This window comes from Alosa alosa, chromosome 16 (assembly GCF_017589495.1).
Source record: "Alosa alosa isolate M-15738 ecotype Scorff River chromosome 16, AALO_Geno_1.1, whole genome shotgun sequence".
Lineage (NCBI taxonomy): Eukaryota > Metazoa > Chordata > Actinopteri > Clupeiformes > Clupeidae > Alosa > Alosa alosa.
The window spans coordinates 31,249,158-31,270,584 of NC_063204.1; the positions used below are offsets into that span (position 1 = coordinate 31,249,158).

The 21,427-nt window shown below is 42.4% G+C and overlaps 2 protein-coding genes across 3 annotated transcripts in view; one reads left to right on the forward strand and one right to left on the reverse strand.

Moving 5' to 3' along the window:
* Nucleotides 1–176: 176 nt before the first annotated feature.
* Nucleotides 177–14,787, reverse strand: pdcd6 (programmed cell death 6). Of its 2 annotated transcripts, none has more exons than XM_048266453.1 (6): nucleotides 14,578–14,787; nucleotides 11,658–11,719; nucleotides 5,683–5,727; nucleotides 2,847–3,014; nucleotides 1,456–1,565; nucleotides 177–979 (listed from the first exon to the last, which is right to left on the reverse strand). In XM_048266453.1, exons 1-6 carry the CDS (start codon nucleotides 14,658–14,660, stop codon nucleotides 881–883), a joined length of 567 nt encoding a protein of 188 aa, XP_048122410.1. In that variant the 5' UTR covers nucleotides 14,661–14,787; the 3' UTR covers nucleotides 177–880. The 2 variants fall into 2 exon arrangements, with proteins under 2 accessions (XP_048122410.1, XP_048122411.1); XM_048266454.1 differs by having other exon boundaries at nucleotides 2,856–3,014; nucleotides 14,578–14,783.
* Nucleotides 14,788–15,143: 356 nt separating this feature from the next.
* The window catches only part of rec8b (REC8 meiotic recombination protein b), a 40,605-nt gene continuing 34,321 nt past the window's right edge, over nucleotides 15,144–21,427 (forward strand). The window contains exons 1-8 of the mRNA XM_048265892.1: nucleotides 15,144–15,472; nucleotides 16,402–16,470; nucleotides 16,551–16,707; nucleotides 17,921–17,993; nucleotides 18,248–18,321; nucleotides 18,762–18,840; nucleotides 20,231–20,318; nucleotides 20,867–21,023. Coding sequence (XP_048121849.1) covers nucleotides 15,417–15,472; nucleotides 16,402–16,470; nucleotides 16,551–16,707; nucleotides 17,921–17,993; nucleotides 18,248–18,321; nucleotides 18,762–18,840; nucleotides 20,231–20,318; nucleotides 20,867–21,023 — 753 coding nt within the window. The 5' untranslated portion in view covers nucleotides 15,144–15,416. The remainder of the gene's footprint in view (nucleotides 15,473–16,401; nucleotides 16,471–16,550; nucleotides 16,708–17,920; nucleotides 17,994–18,247; nucleotides 18,322–18,761; nucleotides 18,841–20,230; nucleotides 20,319–20,866; nucleotides 21,024–21,427) is intronic.

The following is a 21,427-nucleotide window of genomic DNA, read 5'->3' on the forward strand; positions in this document are numbered from 1 at the left end:
GACATTAGAGTGTGATAATTATAATGTAATTATCAATGATATTGTCACAGACACTGAAAAGGCCTACAACATCAGTCATTTTATAAATAATATGACCATACAATCTTCCTCTATCCATTACAACCTAGTGTTCACCATATTTTTTTTAATAATATTTTGATACATAATGAATAACATAAGGAGAGACAAGATATTTTTAATATGGCTTTCCAAATGTTTTACTTTTTTAATAAAAGAGCTTTTTTGTTTGCACCTTTTTACAGTTTTAAGGCATCATGCACAAAATAATAAGCCATACAAAAAGCCTTATGGTCACCCTACCTAAAATATGATGCTGTCTTACTGTACTTTTGCAGGTTAAAAATAGAAGTCTTTACAAACATGGCGTAGCTGGCATGTCAGTGAAGTCAAAAGCAGGTCTTCCATGGCGTAGCACAACCCTGCTTTCACAGTATGTCTTTGTAAACATGGCTTCGGCAAAAGTATACCTCCAGAAAAATATTAGTTCATGCTTTTTTTTGACGTTGACTGTGGAGGTCACACAAGCATGCGAACATATTCTAAAGATGGTATTTACAATGTATGTTTTTTTTTTCTTTTAACACAGACTTACAGACATTTCAGAAATGACTGTGATTTTTTGTTTTGTTAAGACAAACAACATTAAGAAATACAATACAGTGACCACTGACAAGCAGATTGATTTCAAAAGTTCTTATTTCCCACCCCATAACCCAGATGTGATGTGTTTTGGTCATCTTGTTGTGGAAGACCATTGGTGGAGGATCTCTGTGTTTTGTTTTTCCTTTTGGCACGTACTGTGTCCAGTTTTATGTATACGCTCTCGCTCTCTCTCTCTCTCGCTCTCTCCCGTTGTGTGCTATACGATGTTGAATACCATTGAGAGGTACTGCTCATAGGACACTTGGATCCAGCCATCCTGGTCTGTGTCATACCGCCGGAACACGTCGGTCAACCTCTGTGGGGATGAAAACCAACAATGCCATCATGTTGTTCTCAGTGTGGTCAAACCACAACTACACAATGGTCAGCCCGTAAATCAGATTATCAGAGATTATTGGATCAAGAAGCAACCAGCCTACAAGAAAGGGTCTTTGTTCTTCAATTAAACTAATGAATGTATGATCAAATGAATAACTAAAAACTATTGTTCCCCTAAATGCTGCACATGTAGAATGCAATGCATTAACTTTACAAGGCAAACGTGCACTTCCTGGGTTTGGACACACTGGACCCTAATTGAAATGCTGGGAAAAGTGCAAAGTCAGTCTATGAGCAAAGTTCAAAGTGCATGAACTAACAGCATGATGTGGCGCTTTTCGCTGACCCACCACTGACGACATAGTTATTAAACAAGCTTTGGTTAAGACTTTAGACCAGCATTTAAATTATGGCCCATTAAGTATCAACATAGTAAATCTTAACAACCCTTACCTGTAGTACTATACAGCACTGAATGAAGTCATCGAAGGCCACTTGTCCCTTTCGCTGGCGGTCAAACTTCTCTATGAGTGTGTTGTAAAACTGATCCGATAGCCGGTAACCTGAGAAGAGAGGTTTGCCATATATTTTCAATGTTATTGCTACACAATTAAAGAAGAAAAATAAACAAAAGGTCTTATTGTTTGGCTCTCTAGAGCAGATCATTAAATGTTACACTCAGAATAATTTCAGCCGTAAAGAACCTTTTGTAGTCAGAAAATACAATATTTGAAAAACATCCCTCTGTAAAAGTATCCTTTGCAGAACTGTCTCTTGACAAAGAAAGGTTCCTGAAAGGGTGGCTGAGAATCCTAATTGGATCTCTGAGTCTGAGCTAACTTCTAAGTGTCTTTGAGGAGACCAGTGAAAACCCATTTTTTTCCTAACAGCGTAGCCAGGCAGATAAAAAAAATGTCTTAGTGAGAAAGCACACTTGTGTAACAAAACATATTCATGCATGTTCAGTCTTAACCGTTTTTAGGTACAATGACTCAGTTTAGCATACAAATGAGATTAGCAACTTCCTCCTGTAGAAGAAAGCAAGACGGCATGCTGTGATACTAATACAAAATCACAAATCATGTCTTTCAGCATGAGTAGCCAAGCATGCTCTACCTCAAAAGGATTGTCTATGCACCGTTTCCCAGCACTTCATTTTACACTAATCAGAAGCTCCACAAATGCCAGAATTTTAAATCCGGATCAAAGCAGCCTAACACTTTTAGAAACTGCCAATTCTTTCCCAAACCACCTACTAATATCAAGGTCCTTTTTTTCATTCAGGCAATAAATATATGGAATTCCTTGTCTTAATCAGCGCAACCCAGATTCAGGTGCTTAAAGATCGCCCCCCCAGTTGGAGCTGAGAGTCGGGGAATGCTAATCAGGTGTTTGTGAGCTGCAGTTAACCATCGGACTGCTGAGTAGCACTTCAGAAGCACGCCTGGCTACCCATGAGATCAAAATGTGCATCTTGATAAAAGGTAGAGATTTTTAATTTAATCGAAAGCAATATATTACACTAACACAACCACAAATACACCCACACACACCAACAGAAATACTTACTCTTCCTCCCCCACACACACACACACACACACCCACACAAAATGCAGGCACGTTTAGTCATGCTTACTAACTAGATCATCATGCGTAGGAAGACACCTACATACAAATGTGTCTCTCCACAGATGTTATCCTTTCTAGAACACTGGTGGACATTCACACAATTTGCAGTCGGAGCTGACCTTTCACGACCTAGGGTCATAGAACTCCAGATATCCCTTCTGGACAACCACAGTCTCCCTTGCACCAGTTAAGCGGTAAATAGAAAGAAGCATTACTTTGCTCACCGAAGCCAGTGAGGGCCTGCTTGAGCTCGTTTTTGTCGATAAAGCCCGAGTTGTCGCGGTCGTATGTGCGGAAGATGTTCTGCCAGTCCGTGATGTACTTCCACACACCGGCGAACTCGTTGAAGTTCACGCCTCCTTTGTTGTCCCTGTCGAACATGGCTGAGAAAACACAAAAGCATTTCATTTCATTTCAATTCAAGACATTTAATAAGACAAGTGGATCCAATCACAACACTCTAGACTAGCGGTTCTCAAACTTTTCACAATGAGTACCACCTCAGAAAACAATTGGCTCTCCAAGTACCACCATCATTACTGGCATCAAAATACAATAGCGTAGGCCAATTTCACATATTGTACATTGTACTGTTTTTGTGTACAATGTACTGTATGTACATTGTACATACAGATTTTAAAACCTTTCTGATAAAACAAATCAACAATGGTCAACTTCACTGATTACTATAAGACTGACATTTTGTTATGATGTAGCATCATTATAGTCAATGTTTTCCTTTGGGTGCGCAAGGTTGCTGTATGATATAATGAGATATGAAAATGTGGGTATTCAAATTCCTGAAATTTGAAACTGGAATTCCGGAGTAAAAAATCTAGGGTCTTTTTACAGTATTTAATAACTTCAGACTTTTGATTGAGAACAAAAGTATGTTCATTGGTGGTGTTTTGAGCAAGACCGTTTATTTGCATTATCACTGAATGGACTTACAGTCATGCTAACCAGGCAGGGTGCTACGTCACTATTTTATACCCCTAACAATGCTCAAAATATAATTACACTTCCGTGGTAGTGTGGTGAGGGTTTCTATAGACATACCGAAGTATTGTAAACTTTGAAAGTGTACAGAGCAGGGGTGTGAGTGAGTCATGAGCCGTGAGTCACGTCAGCTGGTGTGCCCAGGCAAGGGTCGTCTTTTCGAGCTCCTCCCAGCTGACTCTGGCAGATCACGTGGACAATCAGGCGCAATCGATTATTTAATACATAAATGTGAATTACGAATAACAATAAAAAGCTGCTACCCAATGAGACTATTTTTCCATAGACTGTAAAAGAAAACAAGTTTTTCCCACTGTATCCTCCATAAACAGTAAAGTATATTATGTACCTACTTCCGGAATCTTAGTTCCGGTATGACGCATTTTGACGTCACTTCCTGTACTGGTCTGACGGTCTCGAATGACCCCTACTGAAATTTTTTTGCCCATGCGCATGAATGCACTGACAGTGCAGCTGTTACAAGAGGGTCTGGTGTCTCTTTGTTTTGATACACTTCCTGCTACGGTCATTTGTTTTTGAAAGACTTACAGGCCACAACAAAAATTAAAGCATATGCTCACTAATCTTAAATAAACAACTGTATTTGCTTAAAGATATGGTGTAAGACGCTTGTGAAAGAAGGCATTTTTCAAGTGACAAAAACGTCAAACTCCCAAGTTCACATTAAAATTCCACAAGGACTAAAAGTCCACAAGGACTAAAAATGAACTACAACGTGACGACAAAAGTGACGACGAGCCCCCAACTGGGCAACTCAGGTAGCAAAATCTTCCCCCAGTTTCCCACCTCTTATTCCCACATGAAGTATCGTAAATTATGATGTTTTCACTGGGAAAAAAAGTTTTCCCATGCACATGAACTCCTTCTCCAAAACTATGTGGAGGGAGTGATGTCACACTCTTCAAGGAGCCACACCACTTTTACAAGGGTCTACTGACAGTCTTATGGTAACGTGTGTGTATCGTCACACCTAGTGCAGAGAGGTTATAACAAGACCTGTATCTGTAGGAAGAAATCTTTGTATCTTTCAATACAACCATGGCTTACGTTTAACCAGATCTGTGCAGCGCTGATTCGATGGAACGAGCCCGCTAATTTGTCAATACCAGACCAGAAAGCCAGGAAGCATCACTGTAAGCCCAATCAGTGATAATGCAAATAGTGCAAATTTGCTCTCAATCAAAAGTTTAAACTACCGTAAATAGACCCTAGGTTGTTTTTACTCCGGAGTGACACTTTAACATTTCATTTCACCGGTTTGCTACACACCGATGTTTGCTGCATACGCTCATCACTGAATGAGTAGAATGAGTATAAAGTATATGGAAGAATGAGTATAAAGTATAGCTTTGACATACAAAAAATAATACTGTTACTAATATTATGGCTGACATAATGGCTGGCAAAAGCCTACATCATGTCTTTAATTGAATCCATAAGCATGCATCACAGGGACTGTGATAAATGTTCTTGAGACACCAAAGAAGTTTTATGTAAGCTGCTGCCTTGCTTCCCTGATCCTTCCAATTTTATTTGCATAATTATAGGTTTCATGTCGGCGAATGTTCAACTGGTGTGCACAATCATTTAGGCTTTGATGTTCACAGGGAGGGAGTGAATACCTCAATATCAACATAGCCTCCAGTACATATAAAACAACTGAAATACAACAAAACAACTTAAACACTGCAAAACAATTAAAATGCAGAATTTACCTCACATGAATTTACCTACATTTCATAACTAGCAATGTAAACTAGGAAAGGTTTAGTCACTGATGACGAGCTTCTTTTGTGAGAAAAGAATTCACCCGCCATGACACACACCTCCTCTTTTCTTGCTATTGACAGCTGTATGTTACTGTTTAACCTTGACGTAAACACCCATAGAGAACTGTTTGTCATAGCTGTGTGACAATCTAATGAGATAATGAAGTAGTTTCCACAGCAAACACACAAACAGGAGCATGGCAACTCAGGATAGAACTATTTAACCGTTGGGGCTCATAACTAGAACGGAAAGGAGACTTACCAATAATAGATCGGACAGTCACTGGATTGAAAGGCGTCCATGTACCTGAAGGGAAGAAATATTGAGACATAAAACAAGGTTATAAAACAAACTCAAGCCCCCTTTTTCCAGAATGTCATTCATCAATATGTTCTATCTTTATTCAGCTGCAAGTTTTCATAATGATAAAATCATTTGCCTTTAGCAAAAGCTCTAAGTATGGCCATAGGCACACTCATTTATTGCTATACATGTGATTGTTGATATTTTGTCTTCAATGTGCTTTCTGAGAGTGAGCACACTGACAGTGATGGTGACGGAGAGGGGAAAAGTTTGCAGAGACCGTAAAATGACCCTCTTGCCTGAGAATTACTACTGAAAGAAAAGAGGTTTGAAAAAAAAGTATTATAAAAGGAAGAATCATCCTGTAGAGAAGGAGGGGGCAATCTCTTTTCTCGCTCCTCTTATCTGTACTTGCCCACACTGAGAACTGAGCAGCGGTAGCCGCACGGGGTGCTGAGGGAAACACAACAGGGAGGACAGGAGAGCCGCACCACCCCGTCACAAAAAATAAATCCTCCAAACCTCCACTGACTCAGCTACTTCTCCTATGCTACCTACACTCTCACAGGGATATGGGGTGTGTGTGTTAGTGTTAGTGTGTGTGTGTGTGTGTGTGTGTGTTTGTGTGTGTACACTCTCACAGGGATATGGGGTGTGTGTTAGTGTGTGTGTGTGTCTGTGTGTTTGTCTGTGTGTACTGTATGTATGTTAGAGAGAGATGTATAAACTGAGAGCGAGAGAAAGAGAGAGAGAGAGAGCTAGAAAGAACAGTATTCAGACGGAAAGAGGAGTAGAAGAGATGTGGCAGAAATAGATGCAGATGTAACAGAAAGATAACTTCAGAGTGTCTTAGTAAGGCCAAGTCAAGTCACTTCATTTTGTATGTGCTATGTAGTCAAGGGAAACTGATTAACAATATTCATGATGAAGAAAAGGAATACGGAAAACAAAGAAATCCAAATAGCAGACAAAAAGAACTGAGGTAAAACTAAGGTAAAACTCAAATAAATCAGTAAGGGGGGCATAATGTGGAAGAATAATTAAAGGGAAAGAGAGTGTGTGTGAGGATGGAGCAGAGGGGGAAGGGAGGATTTGCAGAGGGGAAGATGAACTACTTTCTCAGCTTATCCAGCCACAGGAAAGTTTGCAGGAAGCTGTCACCAGTCTGTCCCAACTAGCCCTGCTACGCTAGCCCGACTGCCCCGGGAAAAGTTCCTCAGCCTGGTGGAGCAGAGACTGACAAGAACATCCATGACAGCACTCAGAGAGAGGGAGTGTGTAAATGATAGAGGAGGAAAAGAGAGAAAGGGGAATGAAGAAATGGCAAGAAGAGAGGGAAAGAAAGAAAGGAAGGGAAAATAAGAGGGAAAGAGAGAAAAATTAGCAACAGACCAACAGATTTACAGTTCAGCCAAGCAGCCGTTAAGTTAGACTGACCAGTGGTGTTGAAGAGGACAGAGAGTGTCAAAAGAAATGTGGCGTAAACTTCTGATGGTGGCTTGGGTCAATAATTACGCCACCAAGCGTGTGTAAGTGTGTGAGTGTGTGTGTGAGTGTGTGTATGTGTCTGTGCATAGCGTGTGCCATGGCAAGAGAGAGATTGTGTGTGTGTGTGTGTGTGTGTGTGTGTGTGTGAATGAGAGAGTGTGTAAATACTTGTATTTGTGGGGTCATGCATGTTAATACAGTGTGTCGTCTTGTGTGTAATTACATACTTGTAAGTGTGTGTGTGCATGTGTGTGTACTTTCGTGTATGCTTTGCTTGTGTGTGTGCGTGTGCGTGTGTGTGTGTGTGAATGAGAGAGAGTGTGTAAATACTTGTATTTGTGGGGACATGTATGTTAATACAGTGTGTAGTCTTGTGTGTAATTACATACTCGTAAGTGTGTGTGTGCATGTGTGTGTACTTTCCTGTATGCTTTGCTTGTGTATGTGTGTGTGTGTGTGTGTGTGTGTGTGGGCAAGGACAGGGAGCAGGTTGGTGCTCATGCCGTGTTGGCTGCAGTCACAAAGAGGGTTCTGTCCTGCAGCACAGTGGGCTCTCTTTCTCTCACCATCCCTCTACCCTCCCTCCATCCCAGTGTAGAGGGGTGGATGGAATTAAGGCAGCACTCATAAACTCACAGGCCTTCAGAGGCAACATCACACACACACAGAGTCCAAGAGGACAACACCACCCCGCTCTAGGCTGCTTTGTACTGGGTTAGGACTGAGCTCAGGTCAACACACACACACACACACACACATTCAGATAATAAACACACGTACACACCTTAACACACTGAACCCCACAGTTCTCCACTCAAACCTACTGAGAGCTTGACAGCATCAAGGCCAACGTGGAGACTTAATGAGAATACACAAACACACACGCACACAGAAACACACACATTTTCACTTAGCCACCACTCACACACACACACACACACACTTAGCCACCACACTCTCTCTCTCTCTCTCTCTCTCACACACACACACACACACACACACACAGCCTATTAGTTAAGGTAATAAACCATATTAATGTTCATCCACAGGGCTCTGAACATCCCCATTCTTTATTTTAGTGCGCCAGCTAATACTTGCATGATGTCACACACAGAAAAGGAGGTTTGCAATGGGACCAGTGCTCTCTTGATCGCCACAGTGGGAGGCAACAGCACTTGCACCAGCAAATGGGAAGAACCAAGTTATTTCATGGGTCATGAATTCAACAGCAGATATGGTGCCCCAGGTCTCTACGGCGGTAAATTTGGAAGGACCATCAAAGTTTATTGTAGGTCTTGGAAAATAACCACATCAACATCCAAAAGTAATTCGGAGATTTCAGAAAATGGTGCCTCTCAGGGCACCCACCCAATCAATCAATAAATCTAATTTCCATGTTGCAAAACCTATCACCAGCAAACAAAACTCTCAAATTCTTGGCCTTTCAGCCCATCACCTGATGAGAAATGGACAGTAGAAATTATAAAATGATCAAAAGCATCTTGCCGTTTAACATGCTTGTGGAAATAAAATTGCAGTCACCGGTTTACCAGTAAGACTAGTCCTCATCTAAAAGGTGAAAGTGAAAATTATAATCTCTATTGAAAACAGCTTTTAGGGACTAGGCTAAGGACTAGGCTAAAATCCTTGTACAGAAAGCTGCCCCCATATATTTGGGCACAACTTAAGTATTAATAGAAACATCATACTTACTTGCCCAAAGCATTCGACTCTTATGCTTTTTGAGTTGCGTCTTACATGCAATACATGCACCTTAACAACAGCTTGACGAGGCTATGGGTTTGCAGCTCCTATATGGGATACTTGCAACTAAAGCAATCTATGATACAGTTAAAGCCTTGCCCATAACCATGATTCACGCTCGGCTGTGTGCAAGGAGCCTGTGACCTTGGCTAGGGGGCACACAAAATGCTCCACGTCTTGAGCAGTAAGTTAGAGCAGTGAAGTGTGCTGTGCCACCATGCCACCTCAGCACCCAGCCGCTGTGCCAGGCTACAGTGTCTCCAGGGCGTGTGTCAGCATACCAACTGTGCCACAGTTTGGCATACTCTCATCTCTAATGGGCCCTGACATGTTTGTCCTGCTCGATATTTGAGAGGTTAAGTCAAGCACCCCTGTAGTAGCGAGAGCCAAGTCGGGGAAACACGTTGCAGCTGTAGTAATACAGATGCTAAGCATCATTAAGGCTAACAAAAATATTTACGTGAAGCATCACACGATGGGGGGAAAAAACGTATCAGCAGTGATTTGCTGATTCACGCCAAGCTCTGTGAGGCAACTGCTGAGTCTGACTGAATCATCGTGGGACGGGGGGCACAACATGGTGACGGGCGGGCAGTGGTGGGCAGAGGAGAGGAGGAGGAGGACTCAGAGGTGCAGGAGTTCACAAATGCAGCTGTGCTACAGTGTCAGCCTGCCTGACGTTGGTGCTGCTTGCTGGCATGAGATGCTCAACTGCAGCCTGGTCATTTTTTAACTTCCCCCTCGCCTCCTCTAGTTCTCCTCCCCCATAGACACAAACAAACACACACACCTCCTCCCCCACAGATTGAAACGCACACACACACTCACACAAATCTCCCCCAAAGAGCCCTCCACACAGACTGTTTGAGCGGTGCAGAGACTTGAGCTCTCTTCCAGTCCCATTTAAAAAATGACTGGCAACGTAAATCTGCACCCTGACAAACGCTGAGAGCAGCAGCAGTGGAGCTTTGGCCAGGGCGTAAATACGCCAGCGGTGACAGCGGCTCCAAAGGAGATCACCCTTAATTGGACAGAGATGGTGAAACACAATCAAGTGAGAGAGAGTGTGAGAGAGAGAGAGAGAGAGAGAGAGAGAGAGAGATCAGTGGGAGATACACAAATGCTTTGATACTGTACAGCGCTATGGTCATGCTAATAATAAAGCTTGTTTGAAATTTGAATTTGAGAGAGAAAAAAAAAGAGTTAGAGAGACAGAGAGAAAGAAAGAAAGAAAAGAGAAGAGAGGCTAGAAGTGGAGGACACACAAAGGTCAAGCAAGTGTTTGAGCTCTTTCATACCGCATTAGGAGGCCTGGGTGGATTTTCTAGTTGGATATGTTTCAGTGGGAAACATGTGTGTTGCCATTTCAAATACTGCAGGTATAGTTTAAACAGATTATATCTAGCTCAAATAAGATATGGATCTGGTAGCAGTACTGGCTGGGGAACAGGATAGGAATATAATGGGCTATACTGTATACAAGCTTAGCACTGGTTCCAGATCAGATCTTGAGGGAGTTAGATGTTGTGTTTCAGGGACTGACTCCAGGTCTGTGTTTGTGTGTGTGTTGTTGTCCCACAGGACACACAGAGAGCCAGCTGGGTTTCTGCCGTTTTTGCTGCCGTGCTGACAGCACCAGGAGCAGCTGGGCCACTGAACCGTACAGCCGAGGACAGCACCTAATACTTACAGCGGCACACGTTCACAAGTACACACACACTAAGCACAGACTAAGCACAGAGTTGCACAAGCTCATATACACATATTCACTCACACACTTTATCGTTTCCACACGCATGCATTCACTCACATCACACACAGACACAGAGATTACTGTCCGGCTAATGTTCTTACACTTAATGGTGTCACTCACTCGTGGGACAGAGTATCTGTTTCTGCGTTCTCACTGATAACTGGTTATCGTGCAGCCAAGCCCCCATGGCTGTGTGCATAATCAGACACAACTCCAAAGCGTGCTGGCTGAGTATTTTTTTTTGAAAGACGTTTAATTAAACTGGGTGCAATGCAAGGCTTACACTGCAGCACTTACAGTTAATACTGGGCCATTTTTTGAAGGTCAACCTTGAGTATTTTGTGCCCACTACAGCCAATTCAAACTACGACCACGTGGTACCACTACCAGAGGTGGAACATGGACCAGCATACTGCTGACTCTGTGCCCGTTCACCTCTGGATGTGTCTGGACGTTAGCTCCTGTTTGGTTCACACCAGGTCAGGGTCAAATGCAATGGTCATGCTCTAAAACTGTGGAGACAGACAACATTTCCATAGGAAAATTCGGTCAAAGCCTTGTTTGAAGATTGTTACAGGATGAGGTATGCTTGTCGCCACCCCTCTTAACCAACAGAAAAAAACCACAGTGTTCACTGGCCTATCAGGTGACAGAAACAGACCGCCATTTCCTGCCTTGTTTAGGAAGTGCTTGTTTTCCTGAATCATACAGTCGTGCTTTTGTCTGCTTCACAGCGTCGGTCTGTCTATAGCCTACCAATATGGTCCCCTTTGGAGTATAAAGTTTTAGCCTTATTAAAGGAACACTGATTTAAAAACGTGTCACAACACATTTCATAATAGCACAAGCCAATGGTCAAAGAGTTGTTGAACCGAGGACAGCTGGAGAGGTGTGGCTGCTGCAAATGGGCGAGAAATCGTAACCATACCGTTCGATAACGCCTGCTGGAGCTCTGTGTCTGATATGGAACCACTTCTGTCCTTGTCAACCCTGGAGAGGAAACAAAGAGGCTGCATGAATGTAAAGTGAAACCACATCGCCTGCATCTCCTTCACAAGAATGAAGCACTTCTCTACCCCCCACCCCCCACCCCCTCACAGTGTCAAAGCGGGGAAGTAAAGTGAAACCAAAAGTATCCTTCAGCACAGGGAGAAAACTAGCCAAGTGACATTGCCGTGACAGGATCACATGTGTGTGTAAACACTGCATTACAGAAAAATGGAGGAAAAATGGCACCTCACTATGGTAACAACACAGCAGCCCTGTGCAGTCCTGCCAGTGTGTCAGTCAGGTTGTAAGAGAGGCATAAATTTAGCCTGACGAGCCAGACCCACATTAAAATGTAGGGTCTGGGCACTCACCATTCACAGTGCTCAGTCCGAGGGGCGGCATAATCAGTTGTCTTTCAAATTCCCTCTGCACGCAATAGGACAGCGGCAGCGCTAGGAGTCCCATGCGTTTCCCACCAACGGAGCTAGTTGGCTAGTTCAAACGTTTGCCAACTTAATAAAAGCTTAACTCGTGTCACACTGTTCGCCAACAGCAACAACCATCTTATTTGTTTTCAAGTAGCAGGGAATTCAAGCCAAACCGTTGCAACTCTGCCATCAATCATTATGTTAAGCCCACCTAACGACTCTATACACGATTTCATTGGCCTGATTGAGTTTCGATTTCTGGAGCTCACAAGCCAACGGAGAGTTGCTAGACTAGCCCTGGCAGAAAATGTAATTTGCTGCCGCTAGGGGCGCGTCTAGATTTCTAGGCTAGCATAAATTGACTTCACTTGTGGAATGTCTGGGGCACAAAAGAATGCCTGAACAGGGTGGAGGGCTAGCTACAGAGACAACCTTTGGAATATGAAATACCAATAATTCCTCCAATAAGTCCTAACTGTATTTCGTTGTCTTTGTACTTGTACTGCACAATGACAATAAAGTTGAATCTAATCTAATCTAATCTTTTTAATAAGATTTAAGGTAGATGTCTTGGGTGTCTTCATGCGTTGATGGAAAGTACAATTGAAGAAGAAAGATGCAAATGGATTGGACAGTTTCTCGCACACACAATTGGCCTATTTATTAAAGTGTAGTCGTTTTTATCTTTTGGTAGTTAAGAGAGTGCCTTGAGTGAGAAACATTTGCAATCAGCTGGAATGGAAGAAATAGGCCAGTCCCCCATATTTTTTTGGTCATAAAATAACCGCCCTTGTTGAACACATACAGCCAATTCATGACTCACATGTTCCCTAGCAACCTGACAAGTCCTGCATACCAACAACAAATCCTGTGTTTTTTTTTTTTTTTGCAGTCCTGACCGGGAAAGCCCCAAAGGAAAACACAACCGGTAGCCTCTAGTGAGGCCACCTCTGCCTCCCAAACAAGGAGCACCCATGGATATTTGGGACGGGAGGTACAAGAGGACCTGTCTGAACAACCCAGGGAAACAGAAACCCAACACAGATTCAGTCATACTTTACACATCCGTCATATTATCACAGTTTTTGATACAGAGTTTTACACAAAGAATGGGGTAGCTGGAGACAAAAAAAACAAACATATTTTTTACCCCTCCAGCAAGCCCATCTGTCTTTCTCTCCCACTGTGGACTACCCATAAATGTTAGATAAAGCAGATGTGCCAAGATTTTTTTTTTGTCTTTAACAAAGGCTGTTCTTTCCTTGCGCTGTAATGGAGCAGAGGAAAGCCAAGTTGTACACTGATTTTCCACAAAATGTTTCCCTCATGTTATTTCTGCCAGCACTGTAAAAACGCTCTGGCGTTTTGAGGTGGTTTGTTAAACGATTTACTGCAGTAGCAGCCATAGACAGTCGGCTCAATCCGGATCTGATTCATCTGTAGAAGCCTAAATCTACAGTAGCCTACCTGTTCAGATTTGTGGATGCTTGTCATGGAAAGTCGTGATCATGGGTGGAGCGAAAGCAGATGGAATTCTGAGTCAAGTCAATAGACTGTTGAGTCTATGAGTCAAACGAAGTGACAATAATAGACGAGGCTGAGCTGGTGTGACTCATTGATTTAGCCCTTTGACCGTACTCAAATCATATGACCAAGGAATGAATATGAGTCTACTACATTAGCACTGCCCGGAAGAATCTGAATGCTTGAATACTCAGTGTGTAAAGTTTACACAGTTTAAACGTGATTGCTTGCAATGCATTGCTTGTTTCCACGAACTACTCACGTCTTCAGACCCCGCGGCAAGTTAATGTAATGTTGTGAGAAAGCAGCTATCTAACCCTCTGCAGTATTACATAACTCGTTACTACCACAAGGGGTAACTAGTCAACCCACTCCCCTTCTTCTACACAAAATTGGAACTCATTGTGAAAAGGGAGTTGAACGGGAAGTTTGCAACAATTTAGACTGCTACCACTGACAGCTGACCTACGTTAAACGGACAGAAAACGTTTTCGAAATTAGTTTGCAGTTCGTGTTAGTGTTAATGTGTCACGAACACGTGAAAATCAAGAGCATGCATTTTCAAGGCCTTGCCCTTAGGATGTGAAAAGACGATTAACCATAACCAACTTCTCGGACACGACTTCATGTTACGTTAGTTATGATAGTGCTGGCTGTATATAAAGGAGAAACTATGACACATCAATTACTTACTGCCAGAAGAACATCTCCTCTCCGTCCTAAAACGAGCTGTAGTAACTTTTCAAGCGACACTGCGATTGAAATAACGGAGGACAACGCATTCAATGGTTTACTAACGGTAAACGAGTTGTCAGAACCCAATCTGCGCTATGGTACGTAGCTGCAGTTGAAGCTATAACGTTAATTTCGCATGCGGAACCAAGAAAGCGTTCCTGCTGCACTCACCTCTGAAATATATTCCACAGAAAACCTTGATCTGGCGGCGCGCTGTTATATTGAGGTGGTCGGTACTGATTATGATAAGCCATTTTCTCTGTTCCTTCTTCTCCGCCAAGGAATTGTGCTTCGCCAACAAATATGTTCCTTAAACTTGCTTCAATCTGACTCTGACATTCTTCACGCAGAGGCGTGGCATGCAACTGCTCGTTTCCCCATAAAAAAAAAAGAAGAAACGTCATAGGCCCGCCCACTCAGAACTCCCCAGGGTACTCTCGGGAGTTTGATTGGTTCGCTGACTGCTAGCGTGTGCTAATTGGGTGGGGCTCTTTTACGACCAGTGGAAAATATACTTTGTTCATGTATGAATGACATTTCACTTAGAAACTGAGAATAACCAGAGTCTAACAAGGGAATAACATTAGGTGATTACCATGTTGTTAAGATGAACCCCACATAGCTTTGTTGGTGCTGAATATTTGATGGTATTTGATCTACTATGACTAATTCAGTGTTTTCTAAATTAATCGATATTTTTGTTCACTTAAAATTAAATTCGGGCCAGGCCTAGTTTATGATTGGTCAATCAAGTGGCGGCAAACTTACTCATCATATTCGTGGCAGTGCCAGTTTTAAACTTTACCACACCAGTATCAGACTATTTTTTACAGTCTATGGTATCAGACGGACTCTGGTAACATACAGCAACCCGAAGATAGTTTTGGCAATACAGACACAACACAATCTAGCTTTTCTACAATTACGTAGTTCAGCTAACTCACATTTATTTCCAGAAGCAGTGAAAACAAGTTATATCGGCTGTAACTTTAATTTTTACCTCAGGAAAAATGTTTTACTACCCTGAAGTCCTGCAGCACCAGTCAGGCTGCTTCTCCACAATCTGGTGAGTGAGTGAGAGAGTAGGGCTCAAAGCCAGTAAACCATCAAGATTGATCATAAAATATGGGTAAATCATTTTCAAATATTTTAGTAAAATCACATCGACGTGGAAACTGATGTTGATAACCTAATGTTAATGTAAAGTGAACACAGCTAGCCTAACATTAGCTAATGTTAATGCTAACGTTAATTACTTTTATCTGTGCTGTGAGGTAAGTGAATTTTATAAAGCGCAGTTAATTTGATCTTAAACATTGTTTGGGTCTTATCGGGTTAAGTTGTTATCCATGGCCAGTGTTGGGTCATTACTTTTAAATGTCATCAATTACTGACTACAAATTAATGGCAATCAAATGTACAAATAAATGTAATCCGATTACCCAAAACATGTAACATATTTTGATTACTTTAGAATTACTTTTTACACAACTTGCACACGACATACACATTCTTATTTTTCAAAGTTGTGGCGATATTGCCAATTTACTGAACACATTTTTCCCGACTGGAATGGGATTATTGGTCGATGTTGACGGCTCCCCCCGTCTTGGATTTTGGATTTCATTTTCCTTGTCAAGAAACTACACAGGCTATTGGATGATAATGACATCTTGCCCTTATGCTTTTGTTTGCTATTACCGAAAGATCCTTGATTACTAGCTCCGCTTTAGCCCTCTCTGCTATTACTGTTTGCTTAATTGTTTATGTAAAGCACACTGAATGACCTCTGTGTATGAAATGCGCTATATAAATAAACTTGACTTGACTTGACATCTAGTGAACAAATGAATGGGCTGCTTGACAAATTAAAACATTGGCTAGGCTATCATAAAAAAAAGTTGCATTGTTTACATGATAAAATATAAACAAGTAGTCCCCAATAATGTAATGTTATTGTTAACATTATTTGTGTTATGATTGCTGTAACTTTAGGTTGGCAGCCACCAAGGGTATAAGGATCACTAGAAGGGAGGTTCTGAAAGTAAACGTCATACGAACATGGTAAGACTAACGTAACCACATAAGCACACACAGCAGTATGACATAAAATCTCACTGTAATGTTTATGTGTGTTCTTGTAGTGAAGACATCATTGAGTATGTGTTGGTGAAGGTACCCCCTGTCCACCCGAGTCTGCCTCGACCACGTTTCTCTCTCTACCTGTCCTCTCAACTACACTATGGTGTTGTCATTGTCTACCACCGCCAGTGTGGCTTCCTTCTGGGTGAGCTCAGAGAGGCTGGAAACAGTCATACTTCTAGATAAATCCTTATCCAATTACCACAGTTGTGTAGTTGATGTCTCAAAAACAGAATGCTATTTGTTGTTTTATAGTAGTAGTTGCCGTCTTTTACAATTGCTCTATGTCTCCATATAAGAGGAGAGCATTTGATTGCCCATATTACATGAGGTCGTTAAGGCTCCAGTCAGTATAGGCTATTCAGCCCCACAGAGATAGTAACCAGATATGCCAAGGCAGCTGTAAAGACATCCTACCAGATATCGAATTTAACTCAGCTCTGAAGAACCTGCAAGGCCATAAAAGATCTCAGTTAATGTTGTGATTGAACACGCAATACATCAAGGACAATGAGAGAGGCCCATAAGACCACATGCCCCAAATGAACTCAAAAGCTCATTAGCATCAATCTAACAGATATTCCCCATGCACTTATACTGATAACAAAAAAAACATGCATCAGGCATGTAATTGGATCAATTTAGCCCTGATAAGCGAGTCAGATCAATAGACTCTTAACGTCGGTGACATTAATCACGAAAAAAAATGAAGTTAGCGATTTCTCAAGCATGCTGCCATTCAGGCTTTTAGGGGGCGATAAAGACACCAACCACACACACTCCGAGATAATTGCTAGAGAATTATGTTCCAATGTGAACGGGTCATTTTGCTCAACATAAACACGCACAGAACACACACACACACACACATACACACACACACATAAATAAACATGCACACATACACACACTAACAAACACACACTGTGGCTTCAGATGCCTGTGAATACAAACCTGCAAGTGATTCATATCGCTTGCATACATATACTTACAGTATTTTAAATATCTTTCTCTCAATATGTTATGCAGTATGTTATTATGCATACAACTTATATGCAGCAAGTTAAACAAGGTTTCTCTCGATGGAAAAAGATTAGGGTGGATATAGAAGCAGAAATGCAGCCGTGGCAAAGGGTGTTTTCTGTTTATTTTTGGCATAAAAAGGACGGGTCTTAAATCACTACATGCCGTTAAACCAGGGGGGATCAGAGATGAATGGATAATCACTCCACAAACTCAGACGTGGCGCCCCCTCTAGAATCACAACTCAAGGACAGACCAACAGCAAATCAATATTCCTCTCCGTGAATAGTTCCCGTTTGTGTGAACTCTTGATTGCACCCTGTGAGTGTCGGTGTGTTTTTTTCCTCAGTCCTGGAGGTTCCTGGAGGTCCATACTCCTGAGCGCCCTCCGGTGAAGACCCCGAGAAGATCCCAGGCTGAGGGTGAGTGGAAGGGTGGGATAGGCTCCCAACACAAAAACACACACACAGACGCACACACACACAAACAGACACCCTGAGATCCTGGTCTCACGTCCTTGGGTTTGCCTCTTCCATCATGTGTGTGTGTGTCTTTTGATTCTCCCACAACTCTCCTCTCCTCTCCTCTCCTCTCCTCTGATCTCTTTTCCACACTGTTGCTTATGAACACTCCTATGAGTGCCGATATCCTCTCTTTCTCTCCACTGGTCCGGTAGCTCCTGGCCACATGGTGTCCCCGGAGTGCATCACTCTAAGGGAAAATGAGCTGACAGCCCTGCGCATGCCTGAGGTAAACTAACTAAGCTGTAGCCTCTGCAGTGGCACACACTTCAGTCACTTTTAGTGAGCTTCATGGTGCTCTGATATACCTGTTGTAGAGGTATTTGAGGTGTCCTATTTAGATTTAGTTTGCTTCCATTTAAAGGGAGAGAAAACTGTTGGACTCCAATAAAGTTTTCGTCAAATTAAACGAATTGCTCCTAGCCGTCCTCTAGCTGTTTACTCAGTGTGCGGGCTCAGAAACTCTTGGTGTTCGTTCAGGCGGAGCGATAAACAATTCCAGCCAATCAGCACATTGCATCAGGAACGCAGATGGGAGGGGAGTAAATTGACTGCAAAATAGCTTTTGTATGTGTTCCCTCACAATAGCTGTTTTGTGCTGTGTGTGGAAAGCTCCTAGTGCCTCTAGGTCTCATCCTGTTTGTGTTGGTGTTGGTGTTTGTGCGTCAGTATGGAGGGGCTGAGCTGGTGGAACCCACCGCCCAGGAGATTGACATGCTGCTGAGGGAGAGCGACCATCTGATGGAGGGTGAGAGGGATAACACACACACACACACACACACACACACACACACACACACACTCTCACACACTCATACATACACACACACACACACACACACACACACACACACACACACACACACACACACACACAGGGGTTCCAGGGTGAGCAGGAAAGGAGCTGTCCCCTTTGTATTGTATCAGGCACTTCAGTATGCAACCTTTGTAAAGCACAAACAAGAAGGATCTTCACTCTCTGAGCCTTATCATTATGCAGCGTGTTACACACCCCTAAATGAGCTCTAATAGAGTGGAGAGAGTGAGAGAGGGACCCTGATAACCCTCATTTGACATTGTGCCGATAGTTCAAAAACACCACTCACTAGATTTGTATTTCCCTTTTACATGTAAATGCAACCTTGTTTCTAAGCAACCAAATCTGGTAAAAAACAAGTGACCCTGATAAATCTGCTTGTTTCTTATTGTACCAATAAATGCCCCTGGCAGTGGCACGCTTTCAGTAAGTCATAGCACTTCATCTTTTGTGATATTCATAAGTGACCAGTTACGGATATGTGTAATATAAACCTACATTTTAAAAGTGGATCAACTACTGACCTCCTTAGAGTTGTGCTTGGGGCACTTTGATCATTTATCCCTGATTGCAGGCCTGTCCCAGTAGTATTTGACTCACACAGATGCATTGTGGTTGAGAAAGAGGAGCAGCTGCTTTACCTCTCCATTTCAGTAGCGATTGTACTATGAATTTACTACCAATGTAAAAGACTAATAGACTTAATTTCTAATAGACTGAATTTGTCCTTGCAATGTTAGCTCAATTTGCACGTTGCAGTGTCTCTATAATGCCCTGTAGATGTAGAAAAAGCAGAGCCATTTATGTTTACCAGTTTTGCCCCAGATTGCCCAGTTAAAACCACTGTAGCCAACATTAAGAGCAGTGGCATTTAAGTCATGTGTTGAATGTCAAATGACCATTCCAAAAGTAGCTAATTCTGAAATAGATCCTAGGTTGGTCTCATCCTTGACAGTCTACTGTTGCCTAGATAATTTACAATTTGGCACAACTCACAAATAGTGTTGACTTGACTTAAATAGTGTTGAATCGTAATCTACACAGCGGTGTGAAAGGGTTCGGCGGAGGTGTGCAGACTTGTATTGAAAACAATGGAATCTAGTGTAATCGAATGGCGAAAGCGTAGCGCGTCACACTCATGTCGATGCCTGTGTGCGGAGGCCTTCAGGGCCAGTAAGCATTGGCTCCATTCCTTCCTAAGTCGATGGCTGTGGTGTAATATTAACTCTGAAGCCCATAGGAGACCACTCAAATCGACTGGACTGGACTGCGTCTGAGGTTCCACTGTCAGTGCTGATGAGTGAGTCTGAATGTCTTTCAGAGGCGGAAGAGAAAGAGAAGGAGAAAGAGAGGGAGGCAGAGAGAGAGAAGACACTGGAGACCAACACAGCCATGGTGTCTGTAGAACAGTAAGTGAGCTTCTAAAGAGACATGTTGACATCCATTTTTTACTGCCCCAACAGTCTTCTACACAGCAGGCTCTATCTGTTAAAACACAACGGCTGAAAATATAGCAACTTTTTCAACTTTACATGATGGGCTAGTTTTTACGTTTTGATCCATAGAAACTACAGACTAGTTGTCAACTTCAACTTCGGCCAGTTTCCCATACATAGATTAAGCCTAATCTTAGACTAAAAGCTTTTTTCAATAAAAATTAAGTTTTCTTTTAGTCTAGAACTAGGTTTGGTCCATGTAGAAGAAACAGACTTTATTATCGCAGAGCAGAGAGTTCCTCAGGATCATATACTGGCTAAAGGATACTACTAATCTCTTCCTGAAACCTCTGATTGTAGTGCTTTTGCAATTTTGTTAATTGACTGGGCTGTTGACATATAGCCAGTGAGAGAGTGGATCCTAGCTGTCTAAAAGCTAAAGGGCTTTGGGCTATTTTGGAGTAAGTTCAGATCGACCATCTCACTAATCATGTATGTAACATTGTGTGTTGTGCACCAAGACTGACGGAGACCCTAGAGATAGGACCTCCCGAAGAGAATGCCTTGGGTATGATGATCATGGAGGTGACCCCTCCTCATGCGACTTGTCCTACAACACGAGAGGGCAGTGAGTTGGATAAGGGGATGATGCAGGAGCCGTCAAGTTCTTTAGACCTGGTGTGTGTGTGTGTGTGTGTGTGTGTCTGTGTGTGTGTGTGTGTGTGTGTGTGTGTGTGTGTGTGTGTTACGTCATGTCAGTTAAAGTGTGTGTGTCTGTTTGTATCTGTGAGTGTATTGTATACCATATTGTATACAAGTGTGTCTTACATATATTTTGTGTATGTGTGTTAGTCTTTCAAAAACGTGTGTGTGTGTGAGATTCTGAGTCCTATAAGCCTTATCCGTTGTTGTTCTTCAAGACTCCTGCATCAGCACAGATGTCTTTAAATATTAAAAAAGTCACCGCCTCGCTCCCTCATGCGTGTGCTTTCCCTCTCTTCTTCTCTCCCTCCCCCACTCCCTCTCTCCCCTCGGCCTTCCTGACTGATTCCTGACGCTCTGCTGCTGTTATCACGTTCCCC